General features: G+C 39.8%; 1 protein-coding gene across 6 annotated transcripts in view; it reads left to right on the top strand.

Annotated features, from left to right (window-relative positions):
• The window catches only part of PCDH7 (protocadherin 7), a 396,749-nt gene extending 382,939 nt beyond the window's left edge, over positions 1-13,810 (top strand). For 4 of the 6 annotated variants that reach the window (XM_034771354.1, XM_034771356.1, XM_034771353.1 and 1 more), the window contains one exon: positions 9,348-13,810. In XM_034771354.1, coding sequence (XP_034627245.1) covers positions 9,348-9,727 — 380 coding nt within the window. In that variant the 3' untranslated portion in view covers positions 9,728-13,810. The remainder of the gene's footprint in view (positions 1-9,347) is intronic. The other 2 variants (XR_004645831.1, XM_034771358.1) reach the window with 2 other exon arrangements.
• The last annotated feature ends 6,357 nt before the right edge of the window (positions 13,811-20,167 follow it).

The following is a 20,167-nucleotide window of genomic DNA, read 5'->3' as shown; positions in this document are numbered from 1 at the left end:
AAAAAACGGGGCGTCCAGAACGGCAAAGCAAAAAAACCTGTGTAGCGCGGGTGCAGGGGGACCGGCTGGGGGGGGTGGAGAGAGGGGGAGGGAGTGGGCGGGAGAGAGAGAGAAGGGGGCGGCCAGGGCTACAGCGGGGGTGCTGCCACGCGGCCCCTCCTGCTGCGCTTCCGCCTGCCGTGAGGGCTCCGCTCTGGTCGGCGGGGAGGGAAGGAAGAGGACTGCCCTGCAGGGCGCTCTGGTTCTCAGCATTGCTGCCCCCTACAGGGCAGCCGGAGCCGAACAACAAAGTGGCCATGCCGCCCTAGGATTGGGCAGAATGCCGCCTCGAACAATCTGCCGCCCCAAGCACCAGCTTACTCAGCTGGTGCCTGTAGCCGGCCCTGCTCTTGGAAGAGCTCTGAGGTAAGAATTGCGCCTCAAGAAGCACAGTCTTTTTCCCCCAGCATCCCAACACACAGTGGGTATGCGCAAGCTGTACTATACCTTTCTGTGCAGATGTGGGGATAAGAAAGCAATGATTCCATGCATTTTTGGTTGATTTATACTGCCAGAAGCAGGTGCAACTAGTGTATGTGGACCCTCGAGTCCAGAAACTCTGACTGTCCCAGCCTTTTTGTGTGGGGTGTAAAAGAAGAGCAGGCTCCAAACATGTGCGTGAGCAAAAAACAATCTGGATTTATCTGGTGGGAAAACCAGATTACGACTCAGAAGACCTGGGTTCTATTCCTACCTCTGTTGCTGGCCTGCTTGGTGACCTTGAGCAGGTCATTTTGCTTGCCTTTATGCCTCTGTTTCCCCATCTGTAAAATGGGGATAATGAAATTGACTTCCTTTGTAAAGTGCTCTGAGATCTATTGATGAAAAGAGCTTTAAGAGCTAGGGATTATTAATATGGTGCTGTCTGTCAATAGAAAGCTGCATAGGAAGTGATTGTGTGGGAATGGTATGTCTATAGGGATGTCCACAATCTGAGTAGGTGTACATATTAATGGTACTTTTGCAGTGTGCATATCTGTGTGTTTAAAAGGAGGGTGGGATTACAGTGTGAGCTACTTGATTGTAGTGTGTGCCACTTTGTTTATGCTTATGTTATGTTAACTGCTCCATGCAAGTTAACCTTCTAGAAAAAACAGAACAAAACAAAAAACAATAAAATAAATGATGCAGTTCTATCTTAATGTGAATCACATTTTCTCTCTGGAGTGTTAGGTGCCTTGGTTTCCTGATAATAAGCAATCCTTCTAGCCCTAAAGCAACAGCCATCCACAATCTCATAAACATACACATGCATATAAATAACCTCCCTTATTTGCATACTCTTATACAAAGGAATCACGGAAAACACAAGACATACATTTAAAAAAAAACCTCATAAGTTCAACAAAATTTTTTAAAATGTAATCAATTACATACATGATTATTATGGGTGTTGCTTTAGGGAACATATCAGAGCCCTCACCTAATTTAGATTCTATAAATCAGTGTGCCCCATATTTTTCTAACCCTCCCTTTAATGAAAATAACACTAACTATGCCCCCCTTAATGCCCCAATATGTTGTTATATATCATAATTTTATGCATCATATGTGGCATCTCCCGCCCCCAAATGGTCCTATGCACCCCTCCACCCACCCGCACACAGAGAAACTGTGGTGTAGCTTTCCACAATATGATGATTCATCTTTTTGCATATGCTTCGAGTAGTAAAATTCTTTCTATTAGCATTTAATGTATTATCATTAACAGCTGAGTTATCACCTGCTGAAATGAAGGGGACAGTTCACAGCTCAAAGCTATTGTTTTAGGCTCTTGGAAAACTCAAGCAGATGACATTGTACATCATCTACTCTGATTTCCTGTTTTTAAAGTTTTCTTTACAATTATGACAGCTAGAGACCTTCCCCTCTCACAACCACTCTTTCCCTCCTCCCTCAAAGTGAGACTGCAAAACAATTGAGAGGCCTGTTTATGCATGCCTGGCTAGTCCTACACATACACAACCCCTCAAATGGCACACCTTACATTTCTGAAAACACTCCTGTAAAAGTATCAACAGCAGGTCATACAAAAAGCTGCTATTTTAAAAATACAAAGTGTAGTCAGTGGGGAAAATGCAAACTATAGGAAAGATATGTACTCCTGTGTTTCCTGTCCAAAGTGCTGGGGACCAGGATGATCCCAAGAAATTGGGGAAGAGAACCTACATTTTTATTAGGGTTACCATATTTTAATTTAAAAAAAGGACACTCCATGGGGCCCCGCCCCAACTCCACCCCTGCACCGCCGGCCCGGCCCCCGGCCAAGCACCACCGGCCCCAGCGGCCTCAGCTCACGGCCGAGCACCGCCGGTCCCATCGGCTCCCTATTTTCCCGGACATGTCCTGCTTTTTGGGATTTCCTCCCAGACGGGGATTTGAGGCCCAAAAAGCTGGACATGTCCGGGAAAATCCGGACGTGTGGTAACCCTATTTTTATACTTTGTGTTATAGACAAGGAGATAAGAGACAAAGAATAGCCAAGTGGGCTAGAAACTGAGCCACAGGGTTATATATGTGCTGCACAATGCCTCATCTGTCTCACTTTTTGTAATGTATTGACATGTTAGCTGCATCAGCAGATGCATGAGTTGGATAATCTTTTTTTTTTTTTTTTTTTTAGTGCAGTTGTCTCTAGGTTGGAAAATAATAAGTAACAACATGCTGCAGTTTAGACTTGGGCACTAATGCTTCATGTTGTTAGAAGTGGAATATTTAGCATTTTCTGGTCTTTTGCATGCCCGGGTACTCACTCACTCATATTTCCAACCTCCATAAAGAAAAAAGCATAAGTGCTAGTATTATTTTATTTGTAACCTGGTAATTGCCACAACATGATGCTATATGCTTTGCAAACATTGCCCTAAAGAAGTTAGTTTCAGACCAAGATTTTAAAATGTGGCTGCTAAATTTAGGCACTCAAGTAAGTGATCTGGCTGTCTAAAACTGCAAAATTTCCAGAAACTTCCACTGAAGTTAATGGGAACTGCTGAGTGCTCAAGAATTTTTTGAAATTTGCCTGCTTTTTTTAGATGCCTAAACCTGGACACAGTAGCCTAATTTTAGGCATCTGGTTTTAAAAATTCTATGCTAAGAAGACAAGTGACATGTAAAGGTGAAAGACTATCTGCAGTGCATGGGAGGATATGGAATAGAGATATTGTTCTTTTTTATTTTCAAAAAAGTGGGATTAAAATGAGTAGTGTATGCACAAAATAAAAACTATAAAAATAAAAAGAAAATCTATACAAGGAGGAATACTGTCCCATAAGGATCATTCTCTTACTCATTAGCACAGTTTATATATATATATATATATATATATATATATAATCACTGACATTTTAAAGCATCTGTTTGAATCAAAGGATATGTCTGCAGTGCAAACAAGGACCTTCAGCAGGAAGTCTTGGGGCCTGGCTCAGCTGATTCAGGCTCATGCTACAGGGCTAAAAATAACAATGTAGATGTTCAGGTTTGGGTTGGAGCCTGAGCTCTGAGGGAAGAGGATCTCTGAGCCTGGGCTCCAGCCTGAGCCTAAACGTCGACACTGCTAGCTTTGTTCCATAGTACAAGGCCAAGTTAATTGACACTGGCTTTGAGATTCACTGCTGTAGGTTTTTTATTTTGGGAAGGGGGGTGGCTCAGTGTTAGACATACCTATGGAATTTTAAGATATGGGACTATGATAGAAATCTGGTTTAGTCTTTCTTGATGATTTATCCACCAAATGTGATGACAAATACTGCAATATGTCTTTTCCGATTAGGCTTGTCAGTTAGTAGTGTGGTCTCCACTGAAGGGTTTAATTTTAAAATGAGTTCTTTATTTAAAACATCATGTCTCATTGCTACAGATGTGTTTGGATGTGGATTATGCTGCAGGTAAAAAGCAACTTTTAGTTAAACGTAAAAAGTAGAGATTAGTCTCATCTGGGAGCTAGCAGCTCTTGATTATGAAGAGATAAAAATGTAAGAGCACTGCATTTCAATCTGGACCCATAATCAGTAGGAATAGTATTAATTACTTGGTAGGTGAAATAATTTTATGTGGTGGGTTATATGGAATATAAGATTAATGCACTTCAGGAATATTTTTCTTCTTTATGAAGTGCAACATAATGGACACTTTTTATATGCCACATTACAGCAGCTAAATAAACAAGGCTCAATTTCAACAAAATACTTAAACAACTTTTAAACATATAACTAATCCTATCCCTATTTAGCAAGGGTGGGATTTTGATAAGCACTCAGCATTGTCCTAGCTCTACTGCTATTGATGCCTGCAGTGCTTTTGAAAATTCCACCCCAAAGTACTCAAGCAAATGCTTAACTTTTAACATAAGTATAGTTCCATCCACTGGGCATACTTGTCTGCTTAAAGTTCAAGCACATGCTTGAATGCATTGCTGGTGAGGAAGCAATTGGAGGACAACCACAGTATCCTTATGCAATCAATTCTACTTGAAAGGAGAGTTAGCCAAGAGAGTAGTGTTCAAATTACTGTATCATATTTCACTGTAGCTTTCTGGATTTAGTAGCAAATATCATGGTTTCAGAATGAAGAAATTGAAAACAAACTTTGCATTTGTCTGAAAGGGAGGAAGGGTTGCAATGGAGTGCCAAAAAAAATCCAATACTTTATCCAATGTCTACTTATGTTGGCAGACCCTTTGTGACTTCAGTGAGCATTGGATCAGGCCCTGTCTGATATATTAAGGAAAAAACAATAGCCTAAAATATGCCAGTTTACTCCTGGGGAAATGCCGCGCCACTGTGCGTGTGCATAATTGAGCCATGCATAGTTTTAATTTTTTGCACAGAAAAAAGCTTCTGCTGGAAAGTTTGTTGCAGTTCCACCTTTTGCCCACGAGAGGGTGCTAGGGAAGAGAGTGCCTGCCTTTTTCACAGCGCTCATTGGGCCAGGTTAGGAGACAGGGGCTACGGGCAGACAGACAGTGTGGGGCTGCTGGGAAGTTAGACAGGGACTCATTAGGGCTAGTGGGGGAGACAGACTGGGGCAGGGGCTGAGTGGGAGTGGAGGTGCAGGGCCACGGGGTTAGGAGGTGCACGGCCACATGGTGATGGGGGAGCGGGTGCAGGGCCACATAGGGAGAGGAGGTGGCTGAGTTGGGGCATAGAGACACATGTGGGACGGGAGGAGAATTTTCAATATTTGGGCTCAGAATTCCCCAGGAGTAAGTAGTTGATTCAAATTAATTGAAACTATGCTTTTACTTATTTATACTGCCATGTTAAATGTAAACAGATCAAATACTGCCATTCAGAAGATATTTAAAACTGTTGTAATAGTAATTCAAATAATATGGTTATTTTGAATGGTCATTGATTTTATAAATCATTTTCAACAGAGACTTTATTAGGGGAAAAGATAGGTAGGAATGAGTTTTGCCTTGTTCTAAATAAAAAAATAAGATGATTTGCCTGCTTAAAAATCAGTATCATATGGGCCTCAGCTATACATTATTATGCTTGCTTCTTACCTTTAGGGAGTGAGAGAGTAATTCTACGCTAACCATGATGAACAGTGCAGTTTTCCTGTTATAGTCTCTGCATTCTGTGTACAACTCCCAGGCCACAGTAGTTTAAGAATTGATAGGCTGACAAATGACAATATTTCTGTTATCCATCACCAAAGAAGAAAACTGAGAGTCATAGCTGAGCCTAAATTCAAAAGTCTTTGAAAAGCAAAAATAAAAAATAACCCTAACTCATTGTCAAGTACACATGAGTAACCACAGTTGACCAGTGTAGGATCCAATCCGATTCTTATTGAAGTCAGTGGGATATTGAAACCTTAAACAGTATACAACATTATTTTAATTAGAGAATTGTACACAGTGTAAAATATTCATGAACTGAATTTATAGTGGGTCCCATGAAAATCTTGACACTTATGACTAGATTCACAAGGGCACTTAAGTGTTGCAATTAGGGTGACCAGACAGCAAATGTGAAAAATCAGGATGAGGGTGGGGAGTAATAGGAGCCTATATAAGAAAAAAACCCAAAAATCGGGACTGTCCCTATAAAATTGGGACATCTGGTCACCCTAGTTGCAATGTCTAACTTTTTGGCACTGAGAAAATCACTGGGATTCACAAACCTTAAGTGTTCAGGCTTCCTATACACTGAGTGGAGGAAGGTAAGTGCCTAAGAATGGGATTCACAAAAGCCAGCTTGCTAGGCAACTCCTTGCCTCAGCTAATCACTGGGAGAAGAGTGTGTTCTCAGCCTTAACCCACTCAGGAGTTCAGTGCCTAAATCCAGGCTGGAAGGAGGTGCCTATTGATGTTTCAGAGTCTCAGTGATGCTTTAATGAGGAAAACCACCATCAACCTTTACCTTGGTGGTTAGGATAATCACTTGGGATGTGGGAGACCACAGCTTCAAATCCCCCCTTTGCCTGAGTGGGAGAGAGATTTGAACATCTCTCAGGTAAACACTCTTAACTACTGAGTTATGGGATATTCTGATGTGGAGCTCTCAATCTCGCCTGTTAAAGCTTTATATAGTCACTGGGACAGAGAGAACAAGAGAGAGCACATGCATGAGAGTCATTACAGCACTCATCCAGGATGTGGGCAACCGGGGATCCAGTCCCCCTGCTCCAAGGATTCTGTAATTATTTATACAATGTGGAACAGCTTCAACATGAGAGACTGAGATTTGCATCAGAATACCCTATAACTAGGTTTGGAAGAATTGGATTTTTATCAGTAAATCCAGGTAAACATCAATTTCATCATATACATACAAACGAACAACAATATTTCTATCAATAATTGAAATTTTCAGATAGGCAAAGTAAAAAAAATGATGCTGGAGAATTTAAGTTTGATTTAAGGATATTTACCTTTGTGTGGTGTTGATTCAAAAAATTACAGTTTTATAACCACTATCTACTCTTATTAAATAGTCTGACCCTCTTCTATTGACTGACCCCCACATAATTTCCGAACCTGAACATTTAAATAGATAAAAATCTAAAAAAGCTGTAAAATAAACACCAATATCATCTGTCTAAAAATAAAAATCAAATTCTGCCAAGCTAATGCATATCCCTGTGGTAAGGACACTCACCTGAGTTAGGAGACTCCTGTTCAACTCTCTTATTACGTATAAGGGGTATGTGAACCAGGGGTCTCCCACATCCCAGGTGAGTATCCAAACCACTGTGCTAAAGATTATATGAGACGTTTCTCCTCCTGAGCTATTTTGGGTGGAATTAGGTTGCCTCTGAGCCCACCTACAAAATCAAGTCCCACAGGCAAGTTAGGCAGAGGAACTCCTCTCTTTCCTAGTGTGTGAATCACACTGGGGTGTAGGTGGGAGATTGGTATCCAGATGCCTAACGTAAGGCAGCAATGTGCATGTTCAGAGGCAGGAACATAGGCATCCAAGGAAGTTTTACTGCAAAAACATAGGTACCATGTGAGTTTAGGCACTTACAGGATCCAGAGGCAGTTTAGTGGAGGTTTTATGAATACATGTGGTACCTGAATCCCTCTGTGAATCTAGCCCTTAGTGCTCTATGATAGTTAATTGTAAGATGGTACAATCTTTTTAGTATTCTCTATGGGGAATTCCAGAGGTAATCTTCCTTAGGTAAGCATCACAGTGGGATAAACATGAAGGGTGGGATTTCCAAAAGCATTGAGTGTTAGTATAACTCTGATTCCACTGAAATTGTGGACTGAGTAGAATTTTTTTTCCATTGACTGATGAGTGCAGATTTAAGGCAATACTAAGCACCTGTGAAAATCCCACCCTAAGACCTTACCCCCTGCAAATCTTTTCATACAACTGGTGCAGGGGGAGGGGAATGGCTAGTTATGATAGAAATGAAAGTTAGTTTATGTAGGGCTTTTTTTTTTTTTTTTTGATTCATTAAACTGCAAAGCAATAAATATTTCCCAGTGGGATTTGATAGTAATCAAAAAGATCATAGGGCAAACAAAACGTAAGAAGGTGAAATAGGGTAAAATGCAATTAATTTGAAACTATTAAATTGTATAATAATTAAGATAAAAACTGTGTATAACCTACCTATTGACATAAGGCCGGATTTTGCCACTCTTCCTCGTGCTGAGTAGTACCTTACTTGAATTAGACTAATAGTAACTGGGATTGCTCACAGAATAGAGTACTATTCGATGTAAACCAGGGTATCAGAATTTGGCCCAATTTTTGGATGTGTGTGTGTGTGTATGTGTGTATGTATGTATGTGTGTGTATAGTGTGTGTGTGTGTGTATATATATATACACACACACACACACACACACACACACACACATACTTTTCTAATTTCAGTTGCAATTATGTAAATATCAAAATAATTTAACATCTGCCTCTAACAGGCTGCAGCACTGAGCCCTGTCTGAACCAAAAGCCCAGCAGATTTCAGTGAGTGGCCTATTTGTATAAGAGCTGAAAGATTTTTGCTTCAGAGGTCAGGAACTACAGCATTCTACACAGCACATCGTAGTCACAAAACATTTTCCTTTCAGCCATAACTTCAGCAGTCAGGTTCCTACATGAACACACACAACACCTTTGACTGTACATATTAGACTGGAAAGGGGGGTTGCATGCACTTATCCATTACTGTTTTTAATTTGCTTTTTACATGTCCATGTATTTACAGCTTAGGCCCTTATCCTCAAAGGTATTTAGGCACCTAAATGTCTTTGAGGATCTGGGCCCTAGGCCCCAATCCTGAGAAGATTTATGCACATGCTTAACTTTATATACACACAACCCTGGGGATGACAACAGGACTTCTCACATATAGCATGTGCATAAGTGTTCGGAGGATCAAGGCCTTAAATTCTATTAATAAGATACTGAAATGTGTTTTACAAAGAATCCAAAAGAAAGGTTTTGTATTTAAATCCATTAAAGAAAATGGGCATCACAAAATGAGGCATCTGGCTGATTATGGCAGTGTGGGTATCCAGTCAAGTTAAGATTCACAAGCTAATTGGTACCAAAAGTTGTTAAATATTCTACCTAAAATAATATCACATGTCAAGAAGTGCCTTTGTGCCCACACTTCTCATTAATTTGTGCTGCCAGTGTCTGGTAGAATTGCATACATTGTTGTTGCATATGACATATGTATTATTAAAGTTAACATGTGGTTCAGTGATTTTTACCTTTAAAGATTTTGTCAATGCAAAAACTTTTAAAAATACTTTTAAAACAAAGTTCGTTAATCACATTGAGGAAGGGAAGACATTTTCAGTATATTTTTAAAAAGGAAATTCTCCTCTGTTTTCAGACTCGAGGCCTCTACCAGATGTAGCCCTGACGGGGAAATGTACTCGAGAGTGTGATGAATATGGTCACTCGGACTCCTGCTGGATGCCAGTTCGCACTTCGCCTGAAAGGAAGCAGAAGAGCCAGCCAAAACTCTCCACCTTCATGCCTGTTGATGAACGGGGCAGTCAGGAAAAGCTGGCCAATGGAGAAGCCTCCCTCATGGGTGATCGCAACAGAAACCTCCTGAACAAAAAGTTGACCTCATCCTATGAGACCTTCAATGCAGCTAGCTTCAGCAAAAATGAGGAAGCCAATCCAGAGGATATCCCCCTTACACAGACAGGGGAATACAAGCCATCTCCTGTCAATACTCTAACTAGAAGAGAAGTTTACCTGTAGGTTATAAAGAAGCCACAACAAGGTTCATTCATGTATAAGAAGGATAAGGGGCAAAAAATCTTAAAATCAAAACAGTTTAGCACGAAAAAAAGGAGGGGAAAAAAAAAAGAGGGGGCCACCAAAGAGACAAAAGCTTTGCCTGCCACTTCTGCCTCCATATCAGGCATTTAATTATATAGTCCGCCTGACTATACTGTACAATGTAGAAACCATTGTTGTTACTTGCATGTCTAATCCCCCTCACTGATTTTTATTTTCTTAAATTTCTGGTTGCAAATTGCTTTCATGGTAACAAGCCTGATTAAAAGAACACAACACACTGTTGTTACCCCTCTGCTGAAGCATGATTTAAGCCTCTCTGATTTTGTTTGATTGTCACCTGGCTTGTTAAGGATAACCAGTCAGGGAAAATATACTCCAAGCATATCATCTGAATATTGCTGATCCCCATCAGGGATGATCCTTTAGAAACCGTACAAACATAGAGGTAAATATAAAGAGATGGCCATTAATAGGCACTTTGTGAAGATCACAGCTTTAATTTTCTCACCTGAGGCTTGAAACAAGAGAATTATACTCCGCCTGAGACTGCAGTCCAAAAGGTGGCATATTTCCCTATGAATCATGAACTCTGGGTTCTGTTTTTATCCATAGAATGAACTCTCTATCGGCTTACTTCAGCGTAACAAAATTAATGTCATATGTACCGTAGCATACTAATGATAAACTGTTAAACTCATGTTATTTTGGACAAGACGTATATCTAGTTGGGATGATCATAGTAACTAAAAAGGCCAAAGATCGCACTATGGATCAGGGGAATTGCTAAGTATTTGGTCTTGGCTTAGAAATCTAGTGTACCAACAAACCATATGCATGCACACATAAATACACATTCAATTACATTTTGCACAGCAGCATAGTCCACAATCCCAGATGACCTACTACTACTTCAATGGATTTTAGTAGAATGCCCAAAGGAACCGCTAAGATGTTTGCTGATAATGTTATAACAACATACAGCATCTATTGTATGATATGATGCTGCCAGTTCCAAGGAATATTTTCCAAAAGGTTACCTTTTAAATAAATAAATAAATAAAAATCAGAGGTTGTGTTGAGGTCACCCAGAACACTTTTTGGGGAAGATGGATGGCGGGGAAATGGTGTGATGCAGTGACAAGAGTATATTGCAAGTCAAGTAAAATTTCTTCTTTTCACAGTGCAAGGTATGCTTGCTAAATCTTTTGTCATCAATGTTGCTAACTGTGTTTGTGAAAGGTATGATGCAGGTTTTCTTGAAACACAAGTGCATTAAAACAGTCCTGTGCAATATGAAACAATGTCAAGACTCAACACACTTAAGGAGGGTAATAAATGGTCAGATTGACTTGAACATTGATATGATACTTTACACGGTAGATTGAGAGAAGTCACAAGGAATCCAAACTAATCATGATAGCAAAGAGCTATGGCCAGTGACGATTCTCACAGTATGCACTTCGTAAAGGGAATAGGAAACAAAACAGCTTTTTTGTGCAATAAAAGCAACAAAATGTATAAGAAGGACTTGAGCTTCGTAGCTGATGATGTAGTAATAATTGAATACTGAATTCAGACATTCAGATGAAAATGACAATCAGTCAATACAGTGCGGACAGTTTGAGAAGGGTGCAAACATTCAAATCCCTGGGTGTTTAACCTGGCATTAGGGCATGGCTAGATGGCTGTCTAGTAGACTGTAGTCATAATGTAGCTTTGGGTAGTTTCTTCCTTTTGAAGAATTACATAGAAAATATAACATTAAACAGCCTGAAATATAGGTTGATAAATCAGTACAACTCATCACAACATTTATTTTTCAAATTCTCTTCTCTATATAGAGGGGTGCCCTTTTTGGCCATTACATTCCCCTCTTACGTTTAGTTTTCATTTTGATGCTAGTTTGTGTGTAGAAGTTATGATGAATGGAGACATGTTATGAAGAAAAAATATTAAAACAAAGATTAATAATTGAACTTTTTTACATTTAATTATTTAAATTATGGAGAGATGCAAATTAGTACTTTATGATAAGACTGTAAAGAAAAGTTACTGCATTGTATAATCTGTAAGTACCTGTTAAGGAAAAAAAAAGATTCTAAAGATGCTTCTGTAATGTATACACAGTTTTATTGCACGCTTCAACAGAATACAGAATTGCATAACAGATGTTCAACAAAACTTTTTTTCTTTAATAGGAACTTTTTATCTTAATACTACAGTTGAAAACCACTAGATGACTTGTTTAAATACATCTTTAAACCCTTTGTCTAAAAAGCTAATAACACAGGTCAAACAAGACCTTCAGATTAAATGGATCAGCAGTCACTCACCTGTTTTTGCACCACATAAGGCAGTCATGCCATTGTCATTTACTTGTGAGCAACTCCTTAGAATGAAAATGGGTGTGAAAAGAATAAAAAAAAATCAATGTACTTTAAATATTCACAGTACTTCTAGTAGAACTACCCATCATAACATGTCAATTACTATTATGACCTGGAATGACACAGAAATACATTTTGTGTTTGTAGTTTTTTTTTTCATTTGAAATAGGTTAATCTAGTGCCACTCCACATATAGAGTGCTTTTGTAAAAATAAACACAAACAAAATGAATTGTTGAAAAAAAAAAAAAAATTTAGAGCGAATGCAAAATATGCAACCGTGCCTTTTATACCTGTTGTTATAGTAGAAAGGTGATTGGGTTTGGGCACTGAGGGGTAATGGGCTATTCCCAACTTTTTTGAACCTGTATATTGATCCCTGTTTATTTTCTGATAAATTATAAATAATATATTTAAAAAAATGCCTTCTGCCAAACTCAGATATTGGACCAGTCTTAAGTATCTTTGATTATGAAAACCAGATTGTAGCTTAGGTATGTGCTGCTTTTTTGTTTTCCTTCCAATCTATTGCCTGGAAGGCTACAGTATAGATCACAATAGATAAATACCATATAGTTATTTAGCAAGGTGTCATAAGTTCATTTTGCCAGGAAAATTGATGATTTAGTGTCTCTTAATTGCTTCTAGCTGCCATTCCATTTTGGTTGTACAGTATAAAAATTGTCCTTTTTTTCCTTCCATGGGAAACTCAAATGAACTTTGCATGTATTTTACATTAGGACACATTTATAGATGACGCATAACTATATAACTTTATATGTATTAGAGAAGTCTGTAGCTTCAGTCTAAAATCTAATGCTCCCTCTGAACCTCCAGATCTACTATATTATTCAATATGGTTTCTGACTGGCCTGCTGCCTGAGTTTCAGAAAAAAACAAACAAGGTAAACATTATTTTTATGTGAGGAAGAACTAAAACGGGATCGAAGATGCTTGGCTGAAAGGCTACCCTAGGAAGTTGTCAAGTAGGAAATGTAGAGCAAAGCCAAATGAATCTGCCATAAATACAGCTGTTGCTAAAAGGCTTTTAAGGAACTTGAACAACAAAGCAGTTTCTTATGTTATATCAGTTATAAATATACAGTGTTTCCTTAAAAAATGAAAGAGAGTAGAGGACAACAGTAGAAATGAATGTAGTGCCGCAATTAAACTGAGCTGCTGCCCGAAGAGCATAACACATGGAAGAAGGCATCATTTTCCAGCTACCTGGGGTACACTTTCAGACAACTTTTTCCTAAATTTTAAAGCACTTGCATTCAGTGTGGTACGATCTGTTTGTAATATTAATCATTGACTATTGTTCTGCAACTTGGATGTTGATAGTGAAGCAGAGAACAATTTATCATTGTTTATTATGAGTCACTATGCACGCACCTATGCTAAACATGGCAAAATGTATTAAACGCTAGTCCACCTCTATTTATGAAATATTTTACATAATTTAATTTGCTTTTGTACAGTTTTATGTAAATAAATTGCTTGTCATTTTTGTCTCTGCAAATTAAAAATATAACATGTTCAAATGGTTGCCTGTGGGCCAGCCTACTTTCTCTGACAGGTTATTTCACTTTGGAAGACATTGAACAAATTCATAGGCTAGTTTGAGCAGAACATTCAGATCTATTTCATGCATGAAAAAAAAAAAAAAATGCTGCTCTGGTAACTGGCCCCTTCAGCTGGCAATGTAACTGTGGCATTACTTTTCTCTGTAGTGAAGTGCACTATGGATTAGTTACATTCCACACTTCAAGTTCTGACTACTACTTGGCCTGTTTTAACTGGAGAAATAAAATATTTGGCATGGTAGTATTTCTTTCCCATTAACATTGAAATTGACCTGTCTTTTTAAAGCATTTAGAAAATGTTTACATTAAAGTGAAAAAAAAAATCTAAATAAAAGTACAGCTGTGTTTATTCACACAATAAAACAGCAATTTACTCCTTGGGGGTAAAAAGACATGTCTAGTTCTCTTTTTTTAAAAAGTTCAGTACTATTGACAATTAGGATGAAATGTCTGATCAGAAAGGATGCAGTGCCAGGGCTCTCACAAGGTTTTGCAGAGCAGTATGCAATAGCGCATGCAGCTTCTTCCCATGTCTGAACCAGGTCCTCCCATCTCCGCATACCCACTTAGGATCACAAACAACACAGAGCAGAAAAGTGAGAAGAAGGTGATCTTGTAGCTACCAGGATCAAACAATCTGTGGTTAAAACAAAGATATATAGGTCCCAACTCGCTTCTCTCCCGTTTTATTTTTGACCAATGCATCTCCCAACTATTTAACTAAAAAGTGCACTTATGTAAATGATTGAGAGGTGAATTAGTCCCTTACTATTTTTCCTCTTTTTGTTTTTCTGCCTTTGATCCTACCATACAGAAACATTGTGATTTTTTTTTAAACCATGCGCTGAATTTTTCCTATAAATATAATATTGAAAGGGAGAGCTTGCTAAATGTTGCTGTGGAGTTCCACTGAACAATACAAAAAAAGTCAGATAAATCCCATTACCTTAGCTGCAGAATAGGCTTTGAGATTTTATAAGTCTAAATTGACTAGTACGCAAATTTTTATGGCTCGTGTGTGATTATCGACCTCTGAGATAGTACTTTTCCCTAACCTTGCCTTATCTCTTCAAGTGCATATGTCAAGGAGGCGTCTTCTCTGCTAAAAGGATCTAAAATTTGTGTCTCTGTGGAAAGGTTTCGAACTTAAACTGACCCTAAGTTTCCTGAGTGGCTAGTCATAACCCCCTCCAGAGGCATCATTTTAATGAGTAGCTTCAATCAGTCTTTCATGCTTACTTTATACTAATTCTATACACAAGGCATGACCTTCTGTTTGTTTTGTCTTTTATTTTCACTCTTCTCTAAAACTTGTTTACAAACTGCATCTAGGAAGGTGATTAAAGCAAGAAAAAATAAATTTCCTGATCTGCAAGGAATGGTAAGAGATAAGAATGTAAAATGGAGAAAGTAAACAATTTATACTCCCCTTTAACCCTGGCTTCATTTCTCCCTCTTGCTTTGCAGTAAAATGTAAATCTTGTGCAGTGACTGAATTTAATATGAGTGACCTAGGCAGAAGTAATTTTATGTGTGTAGAAGTTGCTTGATAGTTCATAAATGTGCAAGCTTGTACTGATAGATGAATCAACACCAAAATTATACCAAAGGCCTGAAGGTTTAGTTTGTCTAGTGAAACACACTATGATCTCAGACAGACTGTTCATAAAAGGGGGAGAGAGAAGGTACACTTGATACTGAGGGAAAATTGCTTGCAATGGTATGGTAATATGCATCAAATAACCAGGAAAATTGTTAAAGCAAGATGTTCTGTACTTGTGCACACACAGAGAGAGAAAACAGTTTGAGGCTGAACCAGTAATGTGGAAGGAATATACAATCATGGGTTACAACTGGAAGAAATTTGTTGTTCATCATGGATACCTTAGCATCTCAAATTTATTTAAAAACCTTGCAAAAAAATTGATAGGCCTGTGCTATAAACTACTTATCTACCATGCACCTCCCTAATTACCAGTAGAAAACCCTTTCTAAACAGAATCCAAGGAATGGGTAAAGAAGTGGCTTTATTTTATCTTTGCTTGCCCTCATCATAGAGGCAGCCACAGGCTAATGTAGCCCCCAAAGTGCAAGTTGTAGTAACCTTAGTGCTGCTGTAACTTGCACTGCCTGCAACTGTTTCCCTAGAACCCAAAGGTTTCCAGAGCAAAAGCAACTCCACTGTTGTTCTCTTGACCCTGGAATATCCTGTATAATAGGGAATGACCAAGAGCAGGTGCCATAAAGCCCCCATGCGAGGGAAGTTCTCAATAGGCCATTTAACCCAGCTTTCCAGGAGGGACAGAGTGGGGCAAAAGGTCCAATATTCGATGGGGGCACTCCGTTTGATACCAGCTGCCAACTAGACATTGAGATGTTGATCACTACACGTTGAGCCCGACGATCTAGCCAGCTTTCTATCCACCTTATAGTCCATTCATCCAGCCCATACTACTTTACCTTGCTGTCAAGAATACTGTGGGAAACCGTATCAAAAGCTTTGCTAAAGTCAAGTAATAACACGTCCACTGCTTTCCCCTCATCCACAGAACCAGTTATCTCATCATAGAAAGCAATTAGGTTAGTCAGGCATGACTTGCCCTTGGTGAATCCATGCTGACTGTTCTTGATCGCTTTCCTCTCCTCAAAATGCTTCAAAATTTGATTCCTTGAGGACCTGCTCCATGATTTTTCCAGGGACTGAGGGGAGGCTGACTGGCCTGTATTCCCCAGATCCTCCTCCTTCACTTTTTTAAAGATGGGCATTCCATTAGCCTTTTTCCAGTCATCCGGGACCTCCCCCGATCGCCATGAGTTTTTAAAGATAATGGCTAATGATGCTGCAATCATATCTGCCAACTCCTTTAACATCCTTGGATGCAGTGCATCCAGCCCCTGGACTTGTGCTTGTCCAGCTTTTCTAAATAGTCCTGAACCATTTCTTTCTCCACAGAGGGCTGGTCACCTCCTCCCATACTATGCTGCCCAGTGCAGTAGTCTGGGAGATGACCTCGTTTGTGAAGACCGAGGCAAAAAAAGCATTAAGTACATTAGCTTTTTCCCCATCCTCTGTCACTAGGTTGCCTCCCCCATTCAGTATGGGCCCCCCACTTTCCTTAACCACCACTTTGTTGCTAACATACCTATAGAAACCCTTCTTGTTACTCTTAACATCACTTGCTAGTTGCAACTCCAATTGTGATTTGGCCTTCCTGATTTCACTCCTGCATGCCTGAGCAATATTTTTATACTCCTCTCTGTCATTTGTCTAAGCTTCTTTTTTGTGTTTAAGAACAGCAAGGATTTCACTGTTAAGCCAAGCTGGTCGCCTGCCATATTTACTATTTTTTTTACACATCGGGATCGTTTGTTCCTGCAATCTCAATAAGGATTCTTTAAAATATAGCCAGTTCTCCTGGACTCCTTTCCCACTCATGTTATTCTCCCAGGGGATCCTGCCCATCAGTTCCCTGAGGGAGTCAGTCTGCTTTTCTGAAGTCCAGGGTCTGTATTCTGCTGCTCTCACTTCTTCCTTTGGTTAGGATTCTGAACTTGACCATCTCATGGTCACTTCCTCCCAGGTTCCCATCCACTTTTTCTTTCCCTACTAATTCTTCTCTGTTTGTGACCAGCAGGTCAAGAAGAGCACGACCCCCTAGTTGGTTCCTCCAGCACTTGCACCAGGAAGTTGTCCCCTACACTTTCCAAAAACTTTGAGCTGTTGATCACTACGCGTTGAGCCCGATGATCTAGCCAGCTTTCTATCCACCTTATAGTCCATTCATCCAGCCCATACTACTTTAACTTGCTGTCAAGAATACTGTGGGAGACCGTATCAAAAGCTTTGTTAAAGTCAAGTAATAACACGTCCATTGCTTTCCCCTCATCTGGATTGTCTGTGCACTGATGTATTGCTCTCCCAGCAGATACCGGGGTGATTGAAGCCCCCATGAGAACAAGAGCCTGTGATCTAGTAACTTCTGTTAGTTCCCTGAAGATAGCCTCATCCCCCTGGTCTGGTGGTCTATAACAGACTCCCACCACAACATCACGGTTGTTGCTCACACTTCTAAACTTAATCCAGAAACTCTCAGGTTTTTCTGCAGTTTCATACTGGAGCTCTGAGCAGTCATACTGCTCTCTTACATACAGTGCAACTTCCCCACCTTTTCTGCCCTGCCTGTCCTTCCTGAACAGTTTTTATCCATCCATGACAGTATTCCAGTCATGTTAGTTATTCCACCAAGTCTCTGTTATTCCAATCACATCATAATTCCTTGACTGTGCCAGGACTTCCAGTTCTCCCTGCTTGTTTCCCAGACTTCTTCCGTTTGTATATAGGCACTTAATATAACTCACTGATTGTCCTGCTTTCTCAGTATGAGGCAGGAATCCTCCCCTCATGCGCTCTCCTGCTCATGCTTCCTCCTGGTATCCCACTTCCCCACTTACTTCAGGGTTTTGGTCTACCTTCCTACCCCCGGTGAACCTCCTCACTAGGTTAGCTGGCCTACTTGCGAAGATACTCTTCCCTCTCTTCATTAGGTGGAGCCCGTCTCTGCCTAGCAATCCTCCTTCTTGGAACACCATCCAATGGTCAAAGAATCCATCTATACACTCCAAACAGGTACACTATGTCCACCTTACTCACACACTACCTCCTCAGGAATGCACACACTTATACCCTCCCTGAAAACTCTACACACACACACAATGTCCCCAAGATAATTAAATGTATTCACCCCCTCCCCCACGAGTAATCACAAACTGCCCCTCTATTCCAGCCCCATCCACATTTCTTCCTCTGACAGAGGAAAGTGCTGGTGGTCAGAAGTCCTTTACTTGATCTGTTTTTTTTTTTTAATCAATTGTTTAATTTTTGCAGCTCACTTAAATCTGGGCAGCTGCACAATCTTTCTGTTGTTTGAGGCTGGTCCTAAATATGAGCTAATGTTATGCTGTGCATTGAAAGTGGAACAACAGTTAATTTTGCATAGCTGACATCTCTGAACCTTCAGCCTGCTCTTGAAATAACCCAGTCCTTTTCCAGCATCAGGAAGGCTGGGAGGAGCCAATTAGGGTTACCAGATGAGAGGAGCGGGGTGAGGGAGGTTCTGCCAGCGGAGCAAAATATTGGGACAAATTGCGTCCCGACCAAACGCAGGCCAAAAACCAAAAAATTCAGACATCTGGTCACCCTAGAGCCAATGTTCAAGCTAAGGTGGTGCTTTCATACAAATTATCAAAAATGTTCTACAGATTTTAAGTGATGTGGTCAGAGTTAAATAATAAATTGTTGCACAGGGAGAGTAAATAAGAGGCAGAGGCATGGGAGGAAAGGCATCTTTTAAGATGAGATTTTAAAAGGATGGTGAGTCAATGACATGCATAGATACACGATGGCTCTTTCAGATGGCCAAAGATATAGCAGAAGCCCACCCCACCACCAGTTGTAAGATTGTGTTAAGTAGAAAGAGAAGGTGTGTAAGGCTAGATGAGTGGAAGTAGCAGTGCCAGATGACCAGAGAGATTATATTTATAAAGTGTATTGGATCGAGTCTGTGGAGAGTTAAAAACCAAGCACTATAAACAGATGCTTGCTCAAAGACAGTGTTCATGGTGCACTGAAGGCACAGTAAGGATGAATAAGTGGAGAGCTATGTAGACTGTACAAAAACAGCTTCAGTCTCAATACAGCCTCATTCTTCATTTCTCTTTCTAATTCATTCCCATAACTAGCTGGAATGAATGTAAGAATATTTTAAACACCAGCTGACCTTTTTTTCCCCCACTTGACATCTGCTTTGCTTTCTCCCACCTCATTCTGAAGGAGACATGAGCACCAGAACATTAGGTGATTTCATATTCTTTCCCTGTCTGACCTTTGACTATCTGGCAGGCAACATGTTCCTATCCTTATTTTTAAGGAGCATTAAATCATCTGAGAAGCCCTCAACCACTGCTGTAAAGGTGAAGCTGAATATTAAAGGGACACTTACAGGTGGGAAAACAAAAAATTGTCCTTAGATTTAAAATAATTTGATGCTGTGCTGATAAATTCAGGATATTTTTTATTCTGCAAAATCACTGTATGATAAAGAATAGACCACATGCTGCTTGCAACCCTCTAATAGCAAAACACTGTATTTTTCCTCTCTAATTCCTGCCCCAGTAAAGGAAAATATAGGAACATCTTGGGTTCCTGTAAAGTTGATACGAAAAGGAAATAAGTCAATCTTAACCTGCCTGCCCACACTTTTTATCTAACATCTTATGTGACATGTGCTTTCCATCACTGTAAGTGTCCCTTTAACATGAAGTAACTTGATTATTCCTATATTTAACCCCCATTTTATGGCTAATATGGGTTCCCATGATGCATTGTAGCAGCTCAGACAGAGTGGAGGCTGTAGGACATCATGGAAG

Source organism: Trachemys scripta, chromosome 5, assembly GCF_013100865.1.
Source record: "Trachemys scripta elegans isolate TJP31775 chromosome 5, CAS_Tse_1.0, whole genome shotgun sequence".
Taxonomy (NCBI): Eukaryota; Metazoa; Chordata; order Testudines; family Emydidae; genus Trachemys; species Trachemys scripta.
Note: the sequence above shows the minus strand (reverse complement) of the source record. Positions and strands in the feature narration are given on the sequence as shown.